General features: G+C 41.1%; 1 protein-coding gene across 9 annotated transcripts in view; it reads left to right on the top strand.

Annotated features, from left to right (window-relative positions):
- CEP128 (centrosomal protein 128) overlaps positions 1-20,730 on the top strand; it is a 446,026-nt gene that overhangs the window by 330,260 nt on the left and 95,036 nt on the right. For 8 of the 9 annotated variants that reach the window (XR_012159510.1, XM_073349335.1, XM_073349336.1 and 5 more), the window contains one exon: positions 17,299-17,348. Coding sequence is in view for 8 of the 9 variants with exons in the window: in XM_073349335.1 (XP_073205436.1) it covers positions 17,299-17,348 (50 nt within the window). In the remaining variant the exon portion in view is untranslated. Of the gene's footprint in view, positions 1-17,298; positions 17,349-19,720; positions 19,815-20,730 lie in introns of those variants that run through there. The other variant, XM_073349340.1, reaches the window with a different exon arrangement.

Raw genomic sequence — 20,730 nt, 5'->3', positions numbered from 1 at the left:
ACTCAAGAGAAGGAAAAGCAACCACTCTGAATAACTATACAATTGTTTTTCACACACACAAGATGTATGATCAGCTATAAAATCCTCATTTATTGGGTAGCGTGGAATTTGTCTGCAGACTGCCATGTTGTTTCAGTGTCAAAAACAAACCACAGAGGGTATCCATTCTTCTGGAACGTTGTTTTAAATTTTAACGTGCACATTTTCTGCAGTGACTTCTGATCAGGGACATCTAAGCTACTGTGTTATAATATCTAGCATACCCAGCTGTGCACCAGTGGGTGGCAGTAGACTGAGACATAAGCTTAGATTATTTAGTTATGCACAGTAGTTAAGCGCTCTTTGAAGGCAATACATTAGGCCTAGGTCCAACATACTTCTTTTTTTTTTTTTTACAAGTTTTAAAATATGATCCCTTATTTTTCCACACAGTATCCTGAATTTGCTATTGATTTTGGTTGATATTAAAAAACACCTGAAACTCGTGATTGTTTGGAATAATTTGGGCTTAAGCAGGGGTTTATTATAATAGTGTTTGATTTTTATTGGTCTAATAAAGAGAAGAAAAATGTGCTAACGAATGTTTTATTTTTAAAACTCAGATCAGTTGCCAATCCTTTTAACTCTTACCAATGTGTGTCCTTTTCTGAATGTTAATCTTATACTGTGGGAGAAGCAAGCCATATGTGAAAGTGCCCTCATGATGGCTTTCCACTAATGCAAACTCTCCTTTAAAAGTAGTGAATTGATGTGTATTTCACAGTGCATGAGTGTCACAGCCGGCTCATAGGCAGACAGTGGTCAGAGACAGAGACTACGGTTGACAGGAGTCAAGAGTCAGGCCAAGTCAGGGTACCAAGGGGTCAGAGGCAGGAGACAAACTGGAGGTCAGGAACCACAAGCCAGACACCAGGAGTCAAGCTGGGTTGCAGTGCCAGGAAGCCAAGCTGGGGGATGGGGAGCGGGAGCAGGAAGCCCAAGGCACACAGTCCCGTGCAGAGTAGAGTCTAGTTGTTTTGACAGCTTTCTATTCCTGCTGCTGGCTTCAGTAGGGGCCAGCGGGCCAATCAGCTGCTCTGGGACTCTGCCAGTTAGGACCTCTGGGGTAGAACCTCAAACTGGGACTGGGCTTCATGGGTCCTAGATAAACAGTTGTCAGCAAGCTGCCAGGTGGAGAGTTGGAGTATGGCCACTCCCCTGAATCCTAAGGACGTGAGTTTAAGGTCTGTGGGTCATGACAGCTGTTCCTCCCCTAGGGGATCTCTCAGGGCAATGTAGGTCAAGGTTTCTCAGGGTGGCTCCTGTGGAAGGCCCAAACCAGGGCAGGAGCATGAACATTTTCAGCTGGCTCCCAAGTGCTTTCCTCCAGGCCATAACCTTCCCAGTCAGTCAGGTACCATAATTTACCCCTCTTGATCTTGGAATCAAGGACTTTGTGAACAATATATTCCTCCTGATCTTGTACTTGCACTGGCGGGAGTGATGATTGGGTTGTACGGGCCAATGTGTTCTCAGTGTAGGGTTTTAGAAGTGAGACATGGAATACAGGGTGGACTCCAAGGGATTCAGGGAGCTGGAGCTCGAAGGTGAGTGGGTTGATTTTTCATGAAATCTGGTACAAGCCAAAGGTACTGGTATTCTAATTTCTGAGAGGGTGTGGAGGTGTTCAATAGACAGCCATACCTTTTGTTCTGTGAAGTACATGGGCCCTTGTTGCTTACGCTTCTCTACCTGCTTTTTGTAGTCCTCCTTTCCCTTCTCAAGGTGGTCCTTCACCTCCTCCGGGAATGTGATGGATGCATTGTACTAGGTCCAAGGCCAATGGGTTGGGGGAGGATGTGGGTAGTTCTGAGTGAAACTGGGGATAGTATCCGTAGTTGACAAAAAAGGGGCTGTGGCCCGTGGATGCATGGTCTGGATTATAATGTGAGAATTCAGCATATGGTAATCGGGAAGACCAGTTGTCCTGGTGATGGTTGATGTAGCATCAGAAGTATTGCTGTAGGATCTGATTGATTCTTTCCCTTTGGCCATTTGACTGAGGGAGGTATGCAGAAGACAGGTGCACGGAGACCGCTAATAAACATAGGGCTTTGTGCCAGAAATGAACAGTAAGCTGGGCCCCCGGTCAGAGGTGATGTAACCCAGGGGGCCAGGAAGACTGATTATATTGTTTATCCAGAGCCAGGTGGTTTCCCCTGTGTAAGGTAAATCATGCAGGGAATGAAGTGGGCCATTTTAGAAAAGTGATCCACCATGGTCAGAATGGTTATGAAACCACTTGATTCTGGTAGTTCCACCACAAGGTCCAAGGAAATGGCCTGCCAGGACTGAACAGGGTGTTCAGAGGCTGGAGGAGATCACAGGGTTTTTGGCCTGGGATCTTAGTGTGGGCACACATCTGGCAGGAAGTGACAAAAGTCTTTATAGTGGTGCACATAAGGGATCACTAAAAGTACCAGGACATTAATCATTAGGTTTTATATCTCCCCAAGTGTCCTGCACTGTGGAGTTGTGCCACCTTCTAATTCATCTTCTCTCAGCAGTCTTATTACCAAGACCCTTGCACTGGTCAGAGGCCTAGATTTTGGGATTCATCAGAAACAGAAGGTAGCATTGGTTCGTGAAGCCCCAGAACCACTAGTGGTTCCCATTGAATTGTTTGGGCAAGGGTACTGCTCCTCTGTGTTCGGGGCAAGGTGCTGTAGGCTTTGTGTGCAGCAAGGTGTTCTTGGCGCTGAGCTGCCTCACTTGCTCCTGCAACCACTGGTTTCCCCAATGAGCTGCACAACTTGGGCCTGCAGTGTTTGATTATCCTCCTGGAGGCAGAGGGCCTATTTGGACGAGTCTGATGCTTATGGTGGCTGTGGTGATGCTACTGGGTCCATCTTTCTCACACCTGTCTTGGTCCCACATGGATATTGTGATCCAAACAAGCTGTCACAGTCTGATCATGGGCAGTGGTCAGAGCCAGAGTCCACAATTACAAGACAGGAATCAACAGTAAGCTGGGTCAGGATGCCAGGAGATCAGAAGCAGAAGATAAACTTGAGATCAGAACCACAAGTTAGGAGCCAGAGTCAGGCCGAATCAGGATACCAAAGGGTCAGAGGCAGGAGACAAACTGAAGGTCAGGAACCACAAGTCAGACACCAGGAGTCAAGCTGGGTTGCAGTGCCAGGAAGTCAAGCCAGGGGATGGGGAACGGGAGCAGCACCAGGAAGTACAAGGCACACAGTCCAGATCAGAGTGGAGCCCAGTTGTTTGACAACCTCCTGCTGCTAGCTTAAGTAGGGAGCCTCAAACTGGGGCTGGGCTTCATGGGTCCTCGGTAAACAGTTGTCAGCAAGCTGCCAGGTGGAGGGCTGGACCTCTCCCAAGAAACACTGTGGACCCAGGTTTGTGACCCATAAGTCATGACAATGAGAGTTCTGATATAGCACCTTTTTAACCATTAGATTACATCAGGCCTTGAAAATAAGTGATGGTTTACTAGGGTCTGAAATCTGGGAATTCATAATATTGGGCATCTTCCTTTCAGCAAAAGTGTTGTTAGAGCAATACTGACATTGTTCACACAGGAAGTGGGAGATAGGGGAGAAGGGGGCACAGAGAGCTTTCTCTATTGGCTCTCTGCAGGATGTCCTTGTTTGACTCTTGATCCAGTTGTTAACTCCTCAGACTCGTGGTAGCTTGAAGTTCTACTCAGCCAGTGTCTTTGTGAGGAGGATGTGCTGAACACCACCACAGTAAATAAACTGAGTTGATTTATTTTACAATTTATAAAATATTCCCATGCCTAAGTAATTGGGCAAATATACACATCTATAAATCTGCCCAGAAAAAAACTATGTTAAAATGGATTGAAGGTTGAGAATACGTCTATCAGTAATTTAGGGTAAAATACATTACAGGGATGTTCCGATATTAATATCATCCAGGATCCTGCTTTTGAGCAGGGGGTTGGACTAGATGACCTCCTGAGGTCCCTTCCAACCCTGATATTCTATGATTCTATGATTGCTATTGTCTGATACCAGGTGCTATATTTCTTAAAGGACCAATTTTTAAATTAATTTTAAACATATTTTTTACAAAATTTACTAAATTTAATTCAATTTAACCAAATGAAAAAGATATTTGTAAATTTTTGGAAAATTCATTGTGTTAAAAATTACAACACTTGCTCTTTGAGATCACATTCTGTATTTTTCCTACATAACAGAGGCTGAATCACCACTTTAAGTGCAAAAGTCAACTCCATCTTAACTATGGAGCTGCAAGTTGCACCTCCATAATGTAGATATATAAAATACAACAAAAAATCATATTGACCATGGTCAGCGAAACTAAATTTCTTTAGTACAAGAAAGAAAGAAAACTTTACACAGTGTCCTAGGGTCAACCAACTTGGACTTTGGATTGACAAAGGGAGTAAATTCCAGACTTCTCTCACTTCAGGCACACACAATTCCGATCCAGAGGCTGTTAGCAGAAGCTTGCCTCAGCTACCATAATGATTTGGAGGACTCTACAGGGGTTCTCATTAAGTGTGTTTTATCTAGAAAGGTGGAGTCTGTTTCATGAAGTCTCAAGTGGTTCAATATAGTTAAAACAGCATTAAGTGGAGCATAGTGGGAACCTGAGGGCTCCAGTGAATATGTGGAAGAATCCTCTCACCTTCTCCCCCTTTTCTCCAATAAAGATTTTAAAACAGAGCCAGTATTCCATAATCATTTTGTACCACCTCAATTACAACACTAGATAACACCAACAAAAACATGCAAGTCAGATACTCTCCAAACCCCAAATTTTCTCGTTAACTAATGTTGATGGAAGTGCATTTAGCTACAGTAATTTGCATGGCAGTTGAATCATTGTATTGAACAGCATACCTAAGTATAATCAAGAAAACCATGAATATGCCAATAAAGAGTGGGAATGAAGAGACAAGCGTCAGCTCTTTCAATGCAAAGGAGGTGCAAGGTCATGAAGAATGAACAGCAACTAAATTGGTCTTTGTAACAAGTGATATTAATTCATTTCTGTTATAGACTCAGCTCTGTATACCCATACGCCACCTGAATTGTATCCCCTTCTCCTCCTAAGTTATGCATTAGTGTTTCAGGTAGGTCTGTAGCTGTACTTTTACATCACTTCATTAGTGTACATGTGGTCTTCTATTCCATAAGCATATTCCAGAACAAAGCAGCTAACAAATATATGTAGTGGAAACAAACTTCTGTAACCCAATTATTGGGAGAAAACAGTGTCATTAATGTGCCTTGCCATGAACTGTCCACATAAAAGTATAGAAACCCTTATGGGGAAACTTCCTGGCATTTTTCCCTAATACTTGTCAATGGGGAAATTCTATTCAAATCTCTGTGTGATTGGGTGGAAGGATCATCTAGTGTTTGGCAGAAAGAGTTTTAAAGCCTTATCCCTGAAAAGGGAACTGACAAAAGACTGTCTGCTGGGGAAACTAGTCAGTGAGAAATGGAATAGGGTCCGGTTAAAAACTGTTACGCACATGGAACAGGAAAACTGACTATGAGAAGGGGGAAAGGTATGACTCATTCTCTTGCTGGGAGTTGAACTTAACAGATCATAAGGACTGGACTCCCCAAGAAACAGGGAAGCAGGAATATTAAGACACCTGTTGAAGGTACCACACCACTTTCTCTGGTTCAAAGACTCTGGCTGTTTCATTTGTGTTTTAAAAACCCAGCTATAGGAAGCCAAATTTCCCCTCCAAATATGAGGCTTCTGGAATCCTAATTCTTTTCTTGATTGTCTTTTCAAAGACCCTCACTTTCTGTTCAGACTCTTTGCATAGAAGAGACCATTTTCACTTGCATTGGCTGTCTGAGGAAGAGCTGATTACTTCCATGGACTGTTAGGGGACTGGTCATGGTTATTTATTACTTGTGCCACTGACTTCAGTCAGGTTTTGTGGAATTTCTGATTGTTCTAAATGAATTCTCCATGACTATGTCAAACTGCTGGCCATGAATGAGTTAAACCTAGTAAAAGGTAATAAGAGGAGGTTCTATAAATACGTTAGGAATAATGCATTATATGCAAACAGAATAAAGTCCAAGCCAGTAATATATATGTTTGATGCTTCAGTAGGACCAATTTTACAAAGCTGAAAACCATTATTAGCCAAATCAGCTCGGAGAAAGAAATTAATCAGAAAAATTTGAATGATAATTGAGAATCATTTAACACCTTACTAGATGTTCCAAAAAAAGCCATAATTAAGGGGGGAAAGTCATACTGGTTTAAAAAACTGACTAGGTTTAGAGAGGAGGAGAAGGCAGCTGTTTTTACTTATACACACACATGCACACAAATAGAAGAATGCATAAATTGATGATAATGAATATAAATCAGAATTGTGGAAAATTGATAAGGGAAGCAAAGGCATATGAGGAGAAATCTCTGGTCAGAGAAGTTAAGGACAATAAGGAGCAGGTTTTTACATTGTATTGGGTCAGGAGGAGGGGTAGATTCCAGACAATGGTATTGATCCATTACTCAATGGAATAGTAAAATTATCAATAATAATGCAGATAAAGCAGAAGCTTTCAATAAATATTTGTTCTATATTAGACAGCAAACCTCTCCAGATGCTGTTATAATTCAGCCACCAGCATACAGAGCTAAATTGCATGAATGCTCTTTAAGCCACTCCTGAACCATACACAGGGAAACACGAGCAAATCCCCCCAGCCTTGCATCCCAGAAATGTACCGTCTTATACCGCTCAAGACCGCCTCTTGAACAATGCAAGCTCATTAATTAGTTTGCCACTTTGTCAAAGGATAGTGGACATGCACCAGCTTTTGTAATCTAAACAGGTTACCCACGCACTTAGACAAACTCACTTGGTTAAGATAAAACATTAAAATAAGTTTATTAACTACAGAAAGATAGATTTTAAGTGATTATAAGTGGTAGGCATATAGGACAAAGATGGTTACAAAAGAAATAAAAGTAAAAATGCAGTCTAAATTCTAAACTTTATCAGACTAAGCAAGATTTGAATCAGTTTTTCTCACCGTAATAGATGTTACAGGCAACTGACAGTTCTTAATACACAGTCTAAATTTCCTTCTCAGCCTGGGACCAATCTCCTCAGTTCAAGTCTTTGTCTTCCCAGCATTCTTGTTGCCTTCAGCATGGGTGAGGGAGGCGAGAGGTGGTCTGATGATGCTGCTGTCCCTTGTTTTATACTCTCAGTTCATGTCCCAGGAAAGATACTGGCCCAAATATGTTCTGGCGAGGCTTGCTGAGTCACAGAGTTAAATAATTTCCATTGTGTGGTGCTTGTGCAATTGTCTCTTTTTGAACTGTATATCCCTTATTTACAGTTCCCCCACTGGTCAATGACTCGTGACGGTTGCTTAACACCCATTTGGGTGTGGGTCATCACCTTTGTTGTCACTGGAGAGCTAGCAGTGGGCATCTCCCAAATTCACAACACATTTCAATAACAACCTTATAGCAAAATCTCGTAACTTCATACATAATAATGATATATATATATTTTGACAGAACATTGAGTTTCATATAGTATCTTAAACCTGGCATGCTTTTGTATGAAATATTGCAACCATATGATGAATTTGGGGATTACAGGGTGCTAGTTTGAGGTTCAGAGTGTCACACACATGTTTATGGAAAATAGATCCTCTCAAACTAACGTGATATGTTATTGATGAGATGAAAAGTTTGGTTGATAAAGGTAACAGTGTTGATGTAATATACTTAGGGTCTGTTTACACTGCAATAAAAAACCCACAGCACTGACTGTCAGAGCCCAGGTCAGCCTACTCTGGCTTGTGGGTCCTGGGCTGCGGGGCTTAAAAATTGCAGTGTAGATGTTTGGGCTTGGGCTGCAGCCCGGGATCAGAAACTCCATGATGGTGAAGAATCTCAGAGCCCTGTCTCCAGCCCAAGCCCAGTGTCTACACTGCAATTTCTAGTCCTGGAGCCTGAGCCAGTTGACTCAGCCTCTGAGACTTGCTGCCGCAGGTCTTTTTTGGAGTGTATACATACCCTTAGATATCTGTAAAGCATTTGACTTGGTACTGCATGACATTCTGATTATAAAATCTAGAATGATAAAAAAGTCACACATTAAATGGATTAAAAACTGGCTAATGGATAGGTCTCAGAATGTAATTGTAAATGGGGAATCGTCGTAGAACATGTGTTTTTAGTGGGGTCCCACAGGCATTGGTTCTTGGCCCTGTGCTATTTGACATTGTTATCAGTAACCTGGAAGAAAACACAAAATCCTCACTGGTAAAGTTTGCAGATTACACAAAAATTGGGGGAGTGGTAAATAATGAAGAGGACAGGTCACTAGTAAAGAGCAATTTGGATCACTTGGTAAACTGGGTGCAAGCAAACAATATGCATTTTATAATGGCTAAATGTAAATGTATACATTTAGGAGCAAAAAATGTAGGCCGTGCTTATGGGAGGGGAACCCCTACTCTACAAATCAGTAACTTTGAAAAAGATTTGGATGTGGTGGTGGATAATCAGTTAAACAAATATCACATTGTGCCCAAAAGAGCTAAAGCAATTTTTGGATGCGTAAACAGGGGAATCTCCAGGAGGAGTAGAGAGGTTACTTTATCACTATAGCTGGCACTGGTTCAACTGTGGCCAGAATACTGCATCCAGTTCAGGTGCCCATAATTCAAGAAGGCTGTTGATAGATTGGAGAGGGTTTAAAAAAGAGCCACAAGAATGATTAAAGGATTAGAAAACATGCCATACAGTGATAGACTCAAAGAGCCAAATCTGTTTAGCTTAACAAAGAGAAGGTTATGGGGAGCCTTGATTAAGTTCTATGACTATCTACATGGAGAACAAATATTTAATAATGTGCTCTTCAATCTAGCAGAAAAAGTTCTAACACCGTCCATTTATAACACAATCCAGCGTTGAAGCAAGACAAATTCAGACTAGAAATAAGGTGCAGTTTTTTAATGGTAAGGGTAATTAACCATTGGAACAATTTATCAATTATTGTAGTGAATTTTCCATCACTAGTAATTTTTAAATCATGATTGGATGTTTATTCTAAAAAATATGCTCTAGGAATTATTTTGGGGACGTTTTATGACGTGTGTTACACAGGAGGTCAGTCTAGATGATCACAATGGTCCCTTCTAGCCTTGGAATCTATGAATCTATAAATGAGAGAAAGATGAAGGCAAGTGTAGGTTCACTACTTAGGGCGGAATGAGAGCTAATAACAGATGATATTAAGAAGGCTGAGGTGTTTAATGCCTTCATTTTAATACCTTTAATTTTGTTGGTCTCAGTCTTCACTAAAAAGTTTTTTTTTAACTAGCTACTTAACACAATTAAATTAGCAAGGGGGGAGGAACAGGTTAAAGAATATTTAAATAAATTAGATGTATTCAAGTTGGCAGGTCCCGATGAAATTCACCCTTGGGTATATAAGGAATTAGCTGAAGCAATTTTGAAACTGTTAGCAATTATCTCTGAGAACTCATGGAGGATGGGTGAGCTCCCAGAGGACTGAAGAAGGGCAAACATAGTACCTATCTTTAAAAAGGAGAATAAAGAGAACCCAGGGAATTATAGACCAATTAGCCTAATTTTGATACCTGGAAAGATACTGGAACAAATTATTAAACAATCAGTTTGTAACCACCTAGAGGATAATCAGGTGATAAGTAATACCAGTATGGATTGGTCAAGAACAAATCATGCCATACCAACCTAATTTCCTTTTTTGACTCGGTTACGGGCCTAGTAAATAGGGTGGAAACTGTAAACATTATATAGTTTGATTTTATTAAGGCTTTGATACCATCCCACATGACATTCTCTTAAGCAAATTAGGGAAATATGGTCAAGATGAAATTACTATAAGGTGGGTGCACAACTGGTTGAAAAAATATATTTAAGGAGTCATCATCAATGGTTCCCTGTCAAACTGGGAGGACGTATATTTTAAGATCATAGAATCATAGACTATCAGGGTTGGAAGGGACCCCAGAAGGTCATCTAGTCCAACCCCCTGCTCGAAGCAGGACCAATTCCCAGTTAAATCATACCAGCCAGGGCTTTGTCAAGCCTGACCTTAAAAACCTCTAAGGAAGGAGATTCTACCACCTCCCTAGGTAACACATTCCAGTGTTTCACCACCCTCTTAGTGAAAAAGTTTTTCCTAATATCCAACCTAAACCTCCCCCACTGCAACTTGAGACCATTACTCCTTGTCCTGTCCTCTTCTACCACTGAGAATAGTCTAGAACCATCCTCTCTGGAACCACCTCTCAGGTAGTTGAAAGCAGCTATCAAATCCCCCCTCATTCTTCTCTTCTGCAGACTAAACAATCCCAGTTCCCTCAGCCTCTCCTCATAACTCGTGTTCCAGACCCCTACTCATTTTTGTTGCCCTTCGCTGGACTCTCCCCAATTTATCCACATCCTTCTTGTAGTGTGGGGCCCAAAACTGGACACAGTACTCCAGATGAGGCCTCACCAATGTCGAATAGAGGGGAACGATCACGTCCCTCGATCTGCTCGCTATGCCCCTACTTATACATCCCAAAATGCCATTGGCCTTCTTGGCAACAAGGGCACACTGCTGACTCATATCCAGCTGCTCGTCCACTGTCACCCCTAGGTCCTTTTCCGCAGAACTGCTGCCTAGCCATTCGGTCCCTAGTCTGTAGCTGTGCATTAGGTTCTTCTGTCCTAAGTGCAGGACCCTGCACTTATCCTTATTGAATCTCATCAGATTTCTTTTGGCCCGTCCTCCAATTTGTCTAGGTCTCTCTGTATCCTATCCCTGCCCTCCAGTGTATCTACCACTCCTCCTAGTTTAGTATCATCCGCAAATTTGCTGAGAGTGCAATTCACACCATCCTCCAGATCATTTATGAAGATATTGAACAAAACCGGCCCCAGGACCGACCCCTGGGGCACTCCACTTGACACCTGCTGCCAACTAGACATGGAGCCATTGATCACTACCCGTTGAGCTCGACAATCTAGCCAACTTTCTACCCACCTTATAGTGCATTCATCCAGCCCATACTTCTTTAACTTGCTGACAAGAATACTGTGGGAGACAGTGTCAAAAGCTTTGCTAAAGTCAAGAAACAATACGTCCACTGCTTTCCCTTCATCCACAGAACCAGTAATCTCATCATAGAAAGCGATTAGATTAGTCAGGCATGACCTTCCCTTGGTGAATCCATGCTGACTGTTCCCGATCACTTTCCTCTCATGTAAGTGCTTCAGGATTGATTCTTTGAGGACCTGCTCCATGATTTTTCCGGGGACTGAGGTGAGGCTGACTGGCCTGTAGTTCCCAGGATCCTCCTCCTTCCCTTTTTTAAAGATTGGCACTACATTAGCCTTTTTCCAGTCATCTGGGACTTCCCCCGTTCGCCACGAGTTTTCAAAGATAATGGCCAATGGCTCTGCAATCACAGCCGCCAATTCCTTTAACACTCTCGGATGCAACTCGTCCGGCCCCATGGTCTTGTGCACGTCCAGCGTTTCTAAATAGTCCCTAACCACCTCTTTCTCCACAGAGGGCTGGCCATCTACTCCTCATGTTATGATGCCCAGCGCAGCAGTCTGGAAGCTGACCTTGTTAGTGAAGGCAGAGGCAAAAAAAGCATTGAGTACATTAGCTTTTTCCACATCCTCTGTCACTAGGTTGCCTCCCTCATTCATGAAGGGGCCCACACTTTCCTTGGCTTTCTTCTTGTTGCCAACATACCTGAAGAAACCCTTCTTGTTACTCTTGACATCTCTTGCTAGCTGCAGATTCAGGTGCGATTTGGCCCTCCTGATTTCATTCCTACATGCCCGAGCAATATTTTTATACTCTTCCCTGGTCATATGTCCAACCTTCCACTTCTTGTAAGCTTTTTTATGTCTAAGATCCGCTAGGATTTCACCGTTAAGCCAAGCTGGTCACCTGCCATATTTACTATTCTTTCGACTCATTGGGATGGTTTGTCCCTGTAACCTCAACAGGGATTCCTTGAAATACAGCCAGCTCTCCTGGACTCCTTTCCCCTTCATGTTAGTCCCCCAGGGGATCCTACCCATCCGTTCCCTGAGGGAGTTGAAGTCTGCTTTCCTGAAGTCCAGGGTCCGTATCCTGCTGCTTACCTTTCTTCCCTGTGTCAGAATCCTGAACTCAACCAACTCATGGTCACTGCCTCCCAGATTCCCATCCACTTTTGCTTCCCCCACTAATTCTTCCCGGTTTGTGAGCAGCAGGTCAAGAAAAGCTCCCCCCCCAGTTGGCTCCTCTAGCACTTGCACCAGGAAATTGTCCCCTACGCTTTCCAAAAACTTCCTGGATTGTCTATGCATCGCTGTATTGCTCTCCCAGCAGATATCAGGAAAATTAAAGTCACCCATGAGAACCAGGGCATGCGATCTAGTAGCTTCTGCGAGTTGCCGGAAGAAAGCCTCATCCACCTCATCCCCCTGGTCCGGTGGTCTATAGCAGACTCCCACCACTACATCACTCTTGTTGCTCACACTTCTAAACTTAATCCAGAGACACTCAGGTTTTTCTGCAGTTTCATACCGGAGCTCTGAGCAGTCATACTGCTCCCTTACATACAGTGCTACTCCCCCACCTTTTCTGCCCTGTCTGTCCTTCCTGAACAGTTTATAACCATCTAGATCCCGCAGGGGTCTGTCCTGGGTCTGGTACTATTCAATATTTTCATTAATGATGTGGATAATGCAGAGGAGAGTATGCATATAAAATTTGTGGATGGAGTTGCAAGCACTTTGGTGGACAGGATTAGAATTCAAAATGACAGATTGGAGAAATAGTCTGAAATCAACAAAAATTCATTAAATCAAGGGCAAAGTACTACACTCAGGAAGAAAAAATCAAATGCACAAAAAGTGGATCATAACTGGCTAGGCAGTAGTACTGCTGAAAAAGATCTGGGGTCATAGCAGATCACAAATTAAAAATGAGTTGTCAATATGATGCAGCTGCAAAAAAGGCTAATATCATTCTGGGACATATTAACAGGAGTGTCATATGTAAGCCAGGAGGTAATTGTTCTGCTCCACTTGTCACTGGTGAGATCTTAGCTGGATTCCTTTCTCCATTTTTGGGCACCACACTTGAAGAACGGTATGGACAAACTGGAGAGCATCCAGAGGAGAGAAACAAAAATGATAAAAGATTTAGAAAACTTGATCTATAAGCTAAGGTTAAAAAAACTGGTCATGTTTAATTTTGAAAACATAAGACTGAGGGAGGACCTGTTAAGCGCTGTTATAAGAGGACTGTGATTGTTCTGCAATATCCACTGAAGGTAGGAGAAGTAAGGAGTGTAACCTGCACCAAAGGAGATTTTGGTTAGATGTTAGGGAAAACTCTCTAAATATAAGAATGGTTAAGCACTGAAATAGGCTTCCAAGAGAGTTTGTGGAATCCCTGTCATTGGGTGTTTTCAAGAACAGATTAGATAAACACCCACCAGGGATGGTCTCGATATACTTAGTCCTGCCTCCATGCAAGGGGCTGGGCTAGATGATCTCTTGAGGGCCCTTCCAGCCCTATGTTTCTATGTTTCTCCAAGGGTCTAAGCAAGGAAACTCCCAGAGGAAAATATTCTTTAAGTCTTTAGACCCTTGTATGTTTAGGTGGAAGAGGATATCACCAGAGCACCACTGCGGTCTGCCTTTTCTTGGCTAACACAATAGCCATGCTGCTCTAAATTATGGAGGAGACAAAAATAACCCAAGAATATGGGGTGGTGAAAAAGTGGAATAAAACCACCTTTGCCCTTCACTTCTTTTCCTGCACCAAGTAGGATGTTAAATAGAGCCCTTGGCTTTGTCTCTGTCTGGAGTTATTACCAAGGTGTTGCAGCCTATGTCAGGATTGGATGGCTTGAATCTAGTTTTCCACATACTTGCTTTTATAGGAATGATTTGGGTGTTTGTTTCTTGAATGGCCTTTTTCTTAAGAAAGCTTGGATTAGCAGGTTGTATAGGAATGAGTAGAAGGACTGTTACTAAAACCATTGGTATTTTGGTAAAATACCTCAAGACTGTCATTAGGACAAAAGAGAAGGCTTTTTGCTGGAAGAGTCCCTTGTAATAGTAGAAGCATATCTACTGCTAGTGATGCTCCGGTATGGGTATGTTGAGAGAGACTTGCTATTATGGGTTTTAGAGATTCCATCTGAAATCTTGCCTTCGTGTGTATTTTCTGAATGATGTTAGTCCTGTCCAATTTTCTCATCCCTTTTTTGATTTTGGACAGCAACGGTCTCTGTGGTGTTATCAGAAACCCCATCTGAACTGTGTGAAGCACCCCATCGATACCAGAAATTCATCTCCCTCTCCTCTAGTGTGACCCTTTCCCTAAAGGTTGTCCTCCCAGAGTCATGCAGTGGTTTGATTGTTCTTTGATTGGTCTGGAATACTACTCTCTGTAGTATCTTCTTCTGCAGAATCTATTTCATCAGGCCATCCCAAGGGGGTAATCATGGTTTTGGGTTGGAGGTGGGTGATGGCCACCAAAAAGTCTTCTGTTCCAAGAAGGCTTTTTCCACGTCCCTTTGTGTTCAGTGTAACAGTAGTATGTAGCAAGGACAAATTACTGTTATACTCATTCTCTCCTGGATTATGATTCCTCGTAACTCTCAAGAAACAGTGGCAAAGGGGGAAATTGAGAAACTTTTACTATGTGTAATACTAAATACTGTGGACTGAGTAAGAAAAATAAGAGTACCAAGAAAAGAAGGAAAGCTCTGTTGCATACAGGAAAAATAATTAAAATAGCTCTCACTATGGATGCTTTTGGTTCCTTGTTGCCCAGTGAACTATGTGCAAATGAAGCTCTAAGCACATAAACTCCGCCCTATACTGGAAACCTACTGACCGATAGACTTACCTACATGTCTACAACCTCATTTGCTCCAATCCCTCAGACAGAGACAAACACCTACAAAGTCTCTATCAAGCATTCTTAAAATTACAATACCCACCTGCTGAAGTGAAAAAACAGATTGACAGAGCCAGAAGAGTTCCCAGAAGTCACCTACTACAGGACAGGCCCAACAAAGAAAATAACAGAATGCCACTAGCCATCACCTTCAGCCCCCAACTAAAACCTCTCCAACACATCATCAAAGATCTACAACCTATCCTGAAAAAGATCCCTCACTCTCACAGATCTTGGGAGACAGACCAGTTCTTGCTTACAGACAGCCCCCCAACCTGAATCAAATACTCTCCAGCAACCACACACCACACAACAAAAACACTAACCCAGGAACCTATCCTTGCAACAAAGCCCAATGCCAACTCTGTCCACACATTTATTCAAGTGACACCATCATAGGACCTAATCACATTAGCCACGCCATCAGGGGTTCATTCACCTGCACATCTACCAATGTGATATATGCCATCACGTGCCAGCAATGCCCCTCTGCCATGTACATTGCCAAACTGGACAGTCTCTACACAAAAGAATAAATGGACACAAATCTGACATCTGGAATCATAACATTCAAAAACTGGTAGAAGAGCAATTCAACCTCTGTGGCCACTCAGTAAAAGATTTAAGGGTGACAATTTTGCAACAGAAAAGCTTCAAAAACAGAATCCAACGAGAAACTGCTGAGTTTGAATTAATATGCAAACTAGATACCATTAACTTGGGTTTGAAGAGAGACTGGGAGTGGCTGGGTCATTACACATATTGAATCTATTTCCCCATGTTAAGTATCCTCACACCTTCTTGTCAACTGTCTAAATGGGTCATCTTGGTTATCACTACGAACGTTTTTTTTCTCCTGCTGATAATAGCTCATCTTAATTAATTAGCCTCTTACTCCACCTTTTCGTGTTCTCTGTATGTATATATATGTATATATATATGTATATATATATATATATAATATAAAATCTTCTTACTATATGTTCCATTCTGTGTATCCGATGAAGTGGTCTGTAGCCCATGAAAGCTTATGCTCAAATAAATTTGTTAGTCTCTACGGTGCTACAAGTACTCCTGTTCTTTTTGCTGATACAGACTAACATGGCTGCTACTCTGAAAATTGTATGAATGGACTCTTTCTCCCACTAAGTCTGCATAGGTGCTTTTGGAGATCTGACAATCCACTGCTCCTTCCCTGAGCGGTATCAGGGGGGAGCTGTGCATCTTGAGACTCCATTCGTACTTTCCCACAAAGCTATTGTGGCAGTTGAAGTTCTCTCAAACTAACGTATTTCCTCATCCCAGCATATTGGAGCACAACTATCTCTGACTTTGTTGGGATACTCTTTCTGTTTGATGCCAGACTCTGAACTGAGATTTTTGTCAGTTACAGTAGTTAGAAAGAAAAATGTGTTAGAATAGTCAATTCTGTTTTTCTTGAGGACTTTGTGAGGTCACCTGTCAAGCTTTCCCAGATAGAACTGTGAACATCACACACTATATCCTGAGTTTAATTGTATTCCCAGAGTATGTGAGTGAAACCAAGAGTAGTGCAACTCATGTGACAAATCCTATATGGAGCTGCAATTGGCAAGTGCACAACAACATGAACTGTCGAGTATATTTTGGTGGTTGTTACATAAGTGAATATCAAAATGTAAGGTGTCATGGTGCATAGACTGCAAGAGAGTGAGTTCTCCTCTGGTGAGTACTTTTCCTGTCAGGCGCTGATCTTTCAGGGAGATTGTCATTTGCATGATCAAATGTTTTTTTCACTCCCTCCTGGTGAAAGGTGATAATTATTGTGACTGTGATTAAGACTGCACTTCTATTAATAAGTGTCCTTTTCTTCAAGGGGTTGTAACTTGGCCATAAAAATTTACTCCAGAGTGAATGATGACATGTAATTGAATGTCTTTGATCTCTTTCCTATTTTTAATCAGTTTTCAGAAAAGATCTCTTTGGTCGTTTCCGATACAAGTGTTAAAATAAAGAAAAATTAGAAGTAAATATATCTTTTTGTCTGAATTAAACTCTATCCCATTCAGTGGCTTTCTGAGTCAAATTGCCTTCTTATATATAGTTTTTAATCACTTCAGCAGCCCATGCTTGGCAGCATTCTTATCAGTGACACATTTCAGTTTCACAGGGCACATTTTTATGACATTTCATACAAAAACTTGACATCTTTATTACAGGTTTTCTTTATCAGGCGCTAACATTTCAAGTTGAGCTTAATAACAAGTAACTCAGTTCTCATTGCTTTGTGTTTTGTGTCTTTCTTACAGATCTGCTGGAGAAGACTCACAGGAGAGAGGAAGAAATGAGAGCTCTACAGGTATATCTACTAATTAGACTGAAGAAGCTTTATTTTTTGGTAACCTTCCTCCTTAATGTCTTTCTCCTAAATCCACATAGAGGAAACCCACAGCCACACAGTGACTGCTCATCAGTAAGACCACACTGCTGCGTTGCTTCCGGCCAGCCAATAGCTAGACTGATAATAAAGCAGACTTAACTGGCTAGCAGTCTTCCATCTGGTGGTTGTACTTCCGGCTGTCTATTCTATTCATGTTACTATAGCCACCAGTGAGATTCAACCCAATTACTCTTGTGTTCTGTAGGTGGCAAATGCAGTTCATCAGCAAAACAAGTGCTTTCCCTTTGGAGTGAGCCAAGCTGTACTGAATTTGTCTCAGTTGGCAGTTGCTCTGTTTATATTATATGTTTGGCCCCTCTCCATGTGGGCACATATATAAGGACAATGCAAGTGCCGGGGGAAATGTATGAAAGCACTTCTCAATTTTCTTTGCCAGGAAAGCAAATTCCATTATTTAGAAAAGTTCCTTGAAAGACCAGATGTTTCAGAAGAAAATTATAGAGCTATGCACACATATGTGATGTAATATGTATATATGTGTGTATATATTTTTGTGTTTTTACTCTAGTTCATTAGGTTGATTCATCTTCTTGGAATATATTTGTTTTTCCCATAACACTGAGTAAAATCTCAAATTTAGGTACAATTTTCATCCCAGCTAGCTTTGGAAATCTCCATGCGGCTACTGCATGTGTGTGTGTTCTGGCAGCAATTTCCAATGAAATGTCCATTCAAATAAATGAAGCATTGGAGTGTGCCAGGTATGGTTGAATTTCCTATGGCAAACCCTTGCTAGATGTACAGAATTTAGTATGTCATCCAGCAGTGAAGTGGTTAACTTTATTAGCACTTAGTGGTTTACATTAGTCTTCAAAGCTCACATTTTTTAACCTTAGACCCAGCACTGGAATACTATTGAAGCATACTGTAACAGTCACAGAAGGCATGCATTCCTTTGAACTCAAAAGGAATAGGAAGGCAAGAAATAAACTAGTATGGCTAAATGATGAGGTTCAAGAGGTTTATTCAAGCAAAGCAGGTGTCTTTCAGAAAATAAAAATCAAACCCATATGAAAACATTTGAGAGGAGCAAAAAGTACACCAGGCAACATGTAGTATGGAAGTTAAAGGGCTAAAATAAAACGTGAAAAGCAAATAGTCATAAATATAAAAAACAAATAAGACATAATTAACTATGTTAGAAACAGGAATATTGTGAAAGAAGCTCTAGGTCTGTTGCATTAAAAGGTAGTAAAAGGAGCAATGAAGAAGAATAAGGCTATTGTGGAGAAGCTAAAGACTTCTCTGCATAAATTTTTCCCACGGGGTAGTTAAGATATCTACTCTTTTTGGATTGCAAAGATGAGGTACAGTCAGAGGTTGAGAAGTCAAAAGTAGTAGTACAGAATCAAATTGTTAAATTAAGCAACAAGGTACCAGGCCCATATAGTACACCCAAGAGTTCTGAAGGATTTATGAATTAAGTGTCTGAACTCCAAAATTATCTTTTGACTCTTGAGCTTTACTAAGTTTTATACTTTTGTTGTTAACTTTATTCAGTGGCTCACAGTAAACAGGATAGTACCAGTGCTGGTCCTTTTCAGATTTTGTGACAGGTACACTAGCCTCTTCACGTTTTACCTTGATGCCAAGCTACTGTGCTGTGCCTTCATGATTCTCCTGCCCACTTATTTTTCATTTTCATTTTCTTGGACTGCAATAGATACTCCAAACTGTAGTGTCTTTTGAACAAGTCAAGTTCCATTGTGCGTAGGAGAATGCACAGTTAAAAGGGAGGTTTTGGACAATAAAGCCAAGATCTTTAGAAGGTGGTATTTTTATTGATAAACTGGAACAGTTGCCTGAAGAGATTGGGAAACAATAAAAATGTAAAATAATAATAAATTGTAACAACACATGTCAGGGTGTCTTTAAAACACAACCGTACAATTATTAAACTCTTCATTGCAGCTTGGGATTCTTGTTCATTTTTTGTGTCATTAGTTTTATCCCCGGTGTTTCGTTTCTTGCATCTACAATAGTTGTCTATTCTCTTTAGTAGTAAGAAGAAAAGGAGTACTTGTGGCACCTTAGAGACTAACCAATTTATTTTGAAAGCTCATGCTCAAATAAATTGGTTAGTCTCTAAGGTGCCACAAGTACTCCTTTTCTTTTTGCGAATACAGACTAACACGGCTGTTACTCTGAAACCTCTCTTTAGTAGTGTTATTGTTTTTAAATTTAAATGTTTTGTAAAGTATCATAGTTCCATTTGCTTAAGGGTTTATGAACTAATCAAACAGCTAAATCCCTTCTCCAACCCACTTCAGATCAACTGGGGCATTGAAAACATGACTTGAGGGGAGCATTTCCTAATTCAGCATAGCAGCATGAGTGCAAATGGACCCTTGGAGTTGCTTTTCCTTTTCAGACAGATCAAGGCAATGAAAACTTCCTACAGAATCTTCCAGTCTGACTGCATGTCTGATCTTGATTTACAATATTTATCTTTGCAAAGTCAGTGCCTGGGAAGCACTGCTGAGGGGTCATAGTGCTGCCTAATTGTTAAAGAAGCCAAGCCATTGGTGGTACTCAGCAGTTGTTTACTAAATGTCTGGAAAAATCTATTCATGTTTAAAAAAGGTTTGTTAATCCTTTGTGCTGGTGGAGATCTTTGTTCTAACTTTATTTGATATAGCAACATGACTTTTTTAAAATGCATATTTTTCCCATAAACATACAACAAAATAGAAATGTACAAAAAGAGCAGATTAGACAAAGCACTTTGTGTTGTGAAAACAATTTTCCTCCTCTTCCTTTTCCTCCTGGGCTAGAATCCAACCTCTAATGTCAGGCTCGGCCCATACTACCAGGATTTTTTTATCCACTCTGAACAATTTATTCATGTAGAGACCATAGAGAATTAACCATTAATTACATATAGGAAGGCCACCATGGATTTCTCAGAATTCAGGTTCTAGTTTCCAGCCCTCAGTCTAGCTTTGTAGCTTCATTTGCAGGAATTGGCATGTTATATTAAATTATTACTGAGCCAGGCAAGATAACAAGGTGTCCTGTGCTTTTAAAAAAAAAAAGAAAGAAAGAAAGAAACATGCATTCCTAGTAGCTGACTGATAATGAAGTTATAAAGCCTCGGTTTTTTCACCTTGCTATAAAAATGAAGACCATAAGCTCTAGGGATGGGGCAAATATTGAGATAAACTAGCTGACTGAGATCATGAGACTATTATTTTATCCCCACTAGTATAGAGAGTGGAAGTATTGCAGATGCAATGGTCTTAATTTTTTGAGAGACCGACACAAGCCCAGGCTGTTCTCA

This window comes from Lepidochelys kempii, chromosome 6 (assembly GCF_965140265.1).
Source record: "Lepidochelys kempii isolate rLepKem1 chromosome 6, rLepKem1.hap2, whole genome shotgun sequence".
In the NCBI taxonomy this organism is placed as follows: Eukaryota; Metazoa; Chordata; order Testudines; family Cheloniidae; genus Lepidochelys; species Lepidochelys kempii.
Note: the sequence above shows the minus strand (reverse complement) of the source record. Positions and strands in the feature narration are given on the sequence as shown.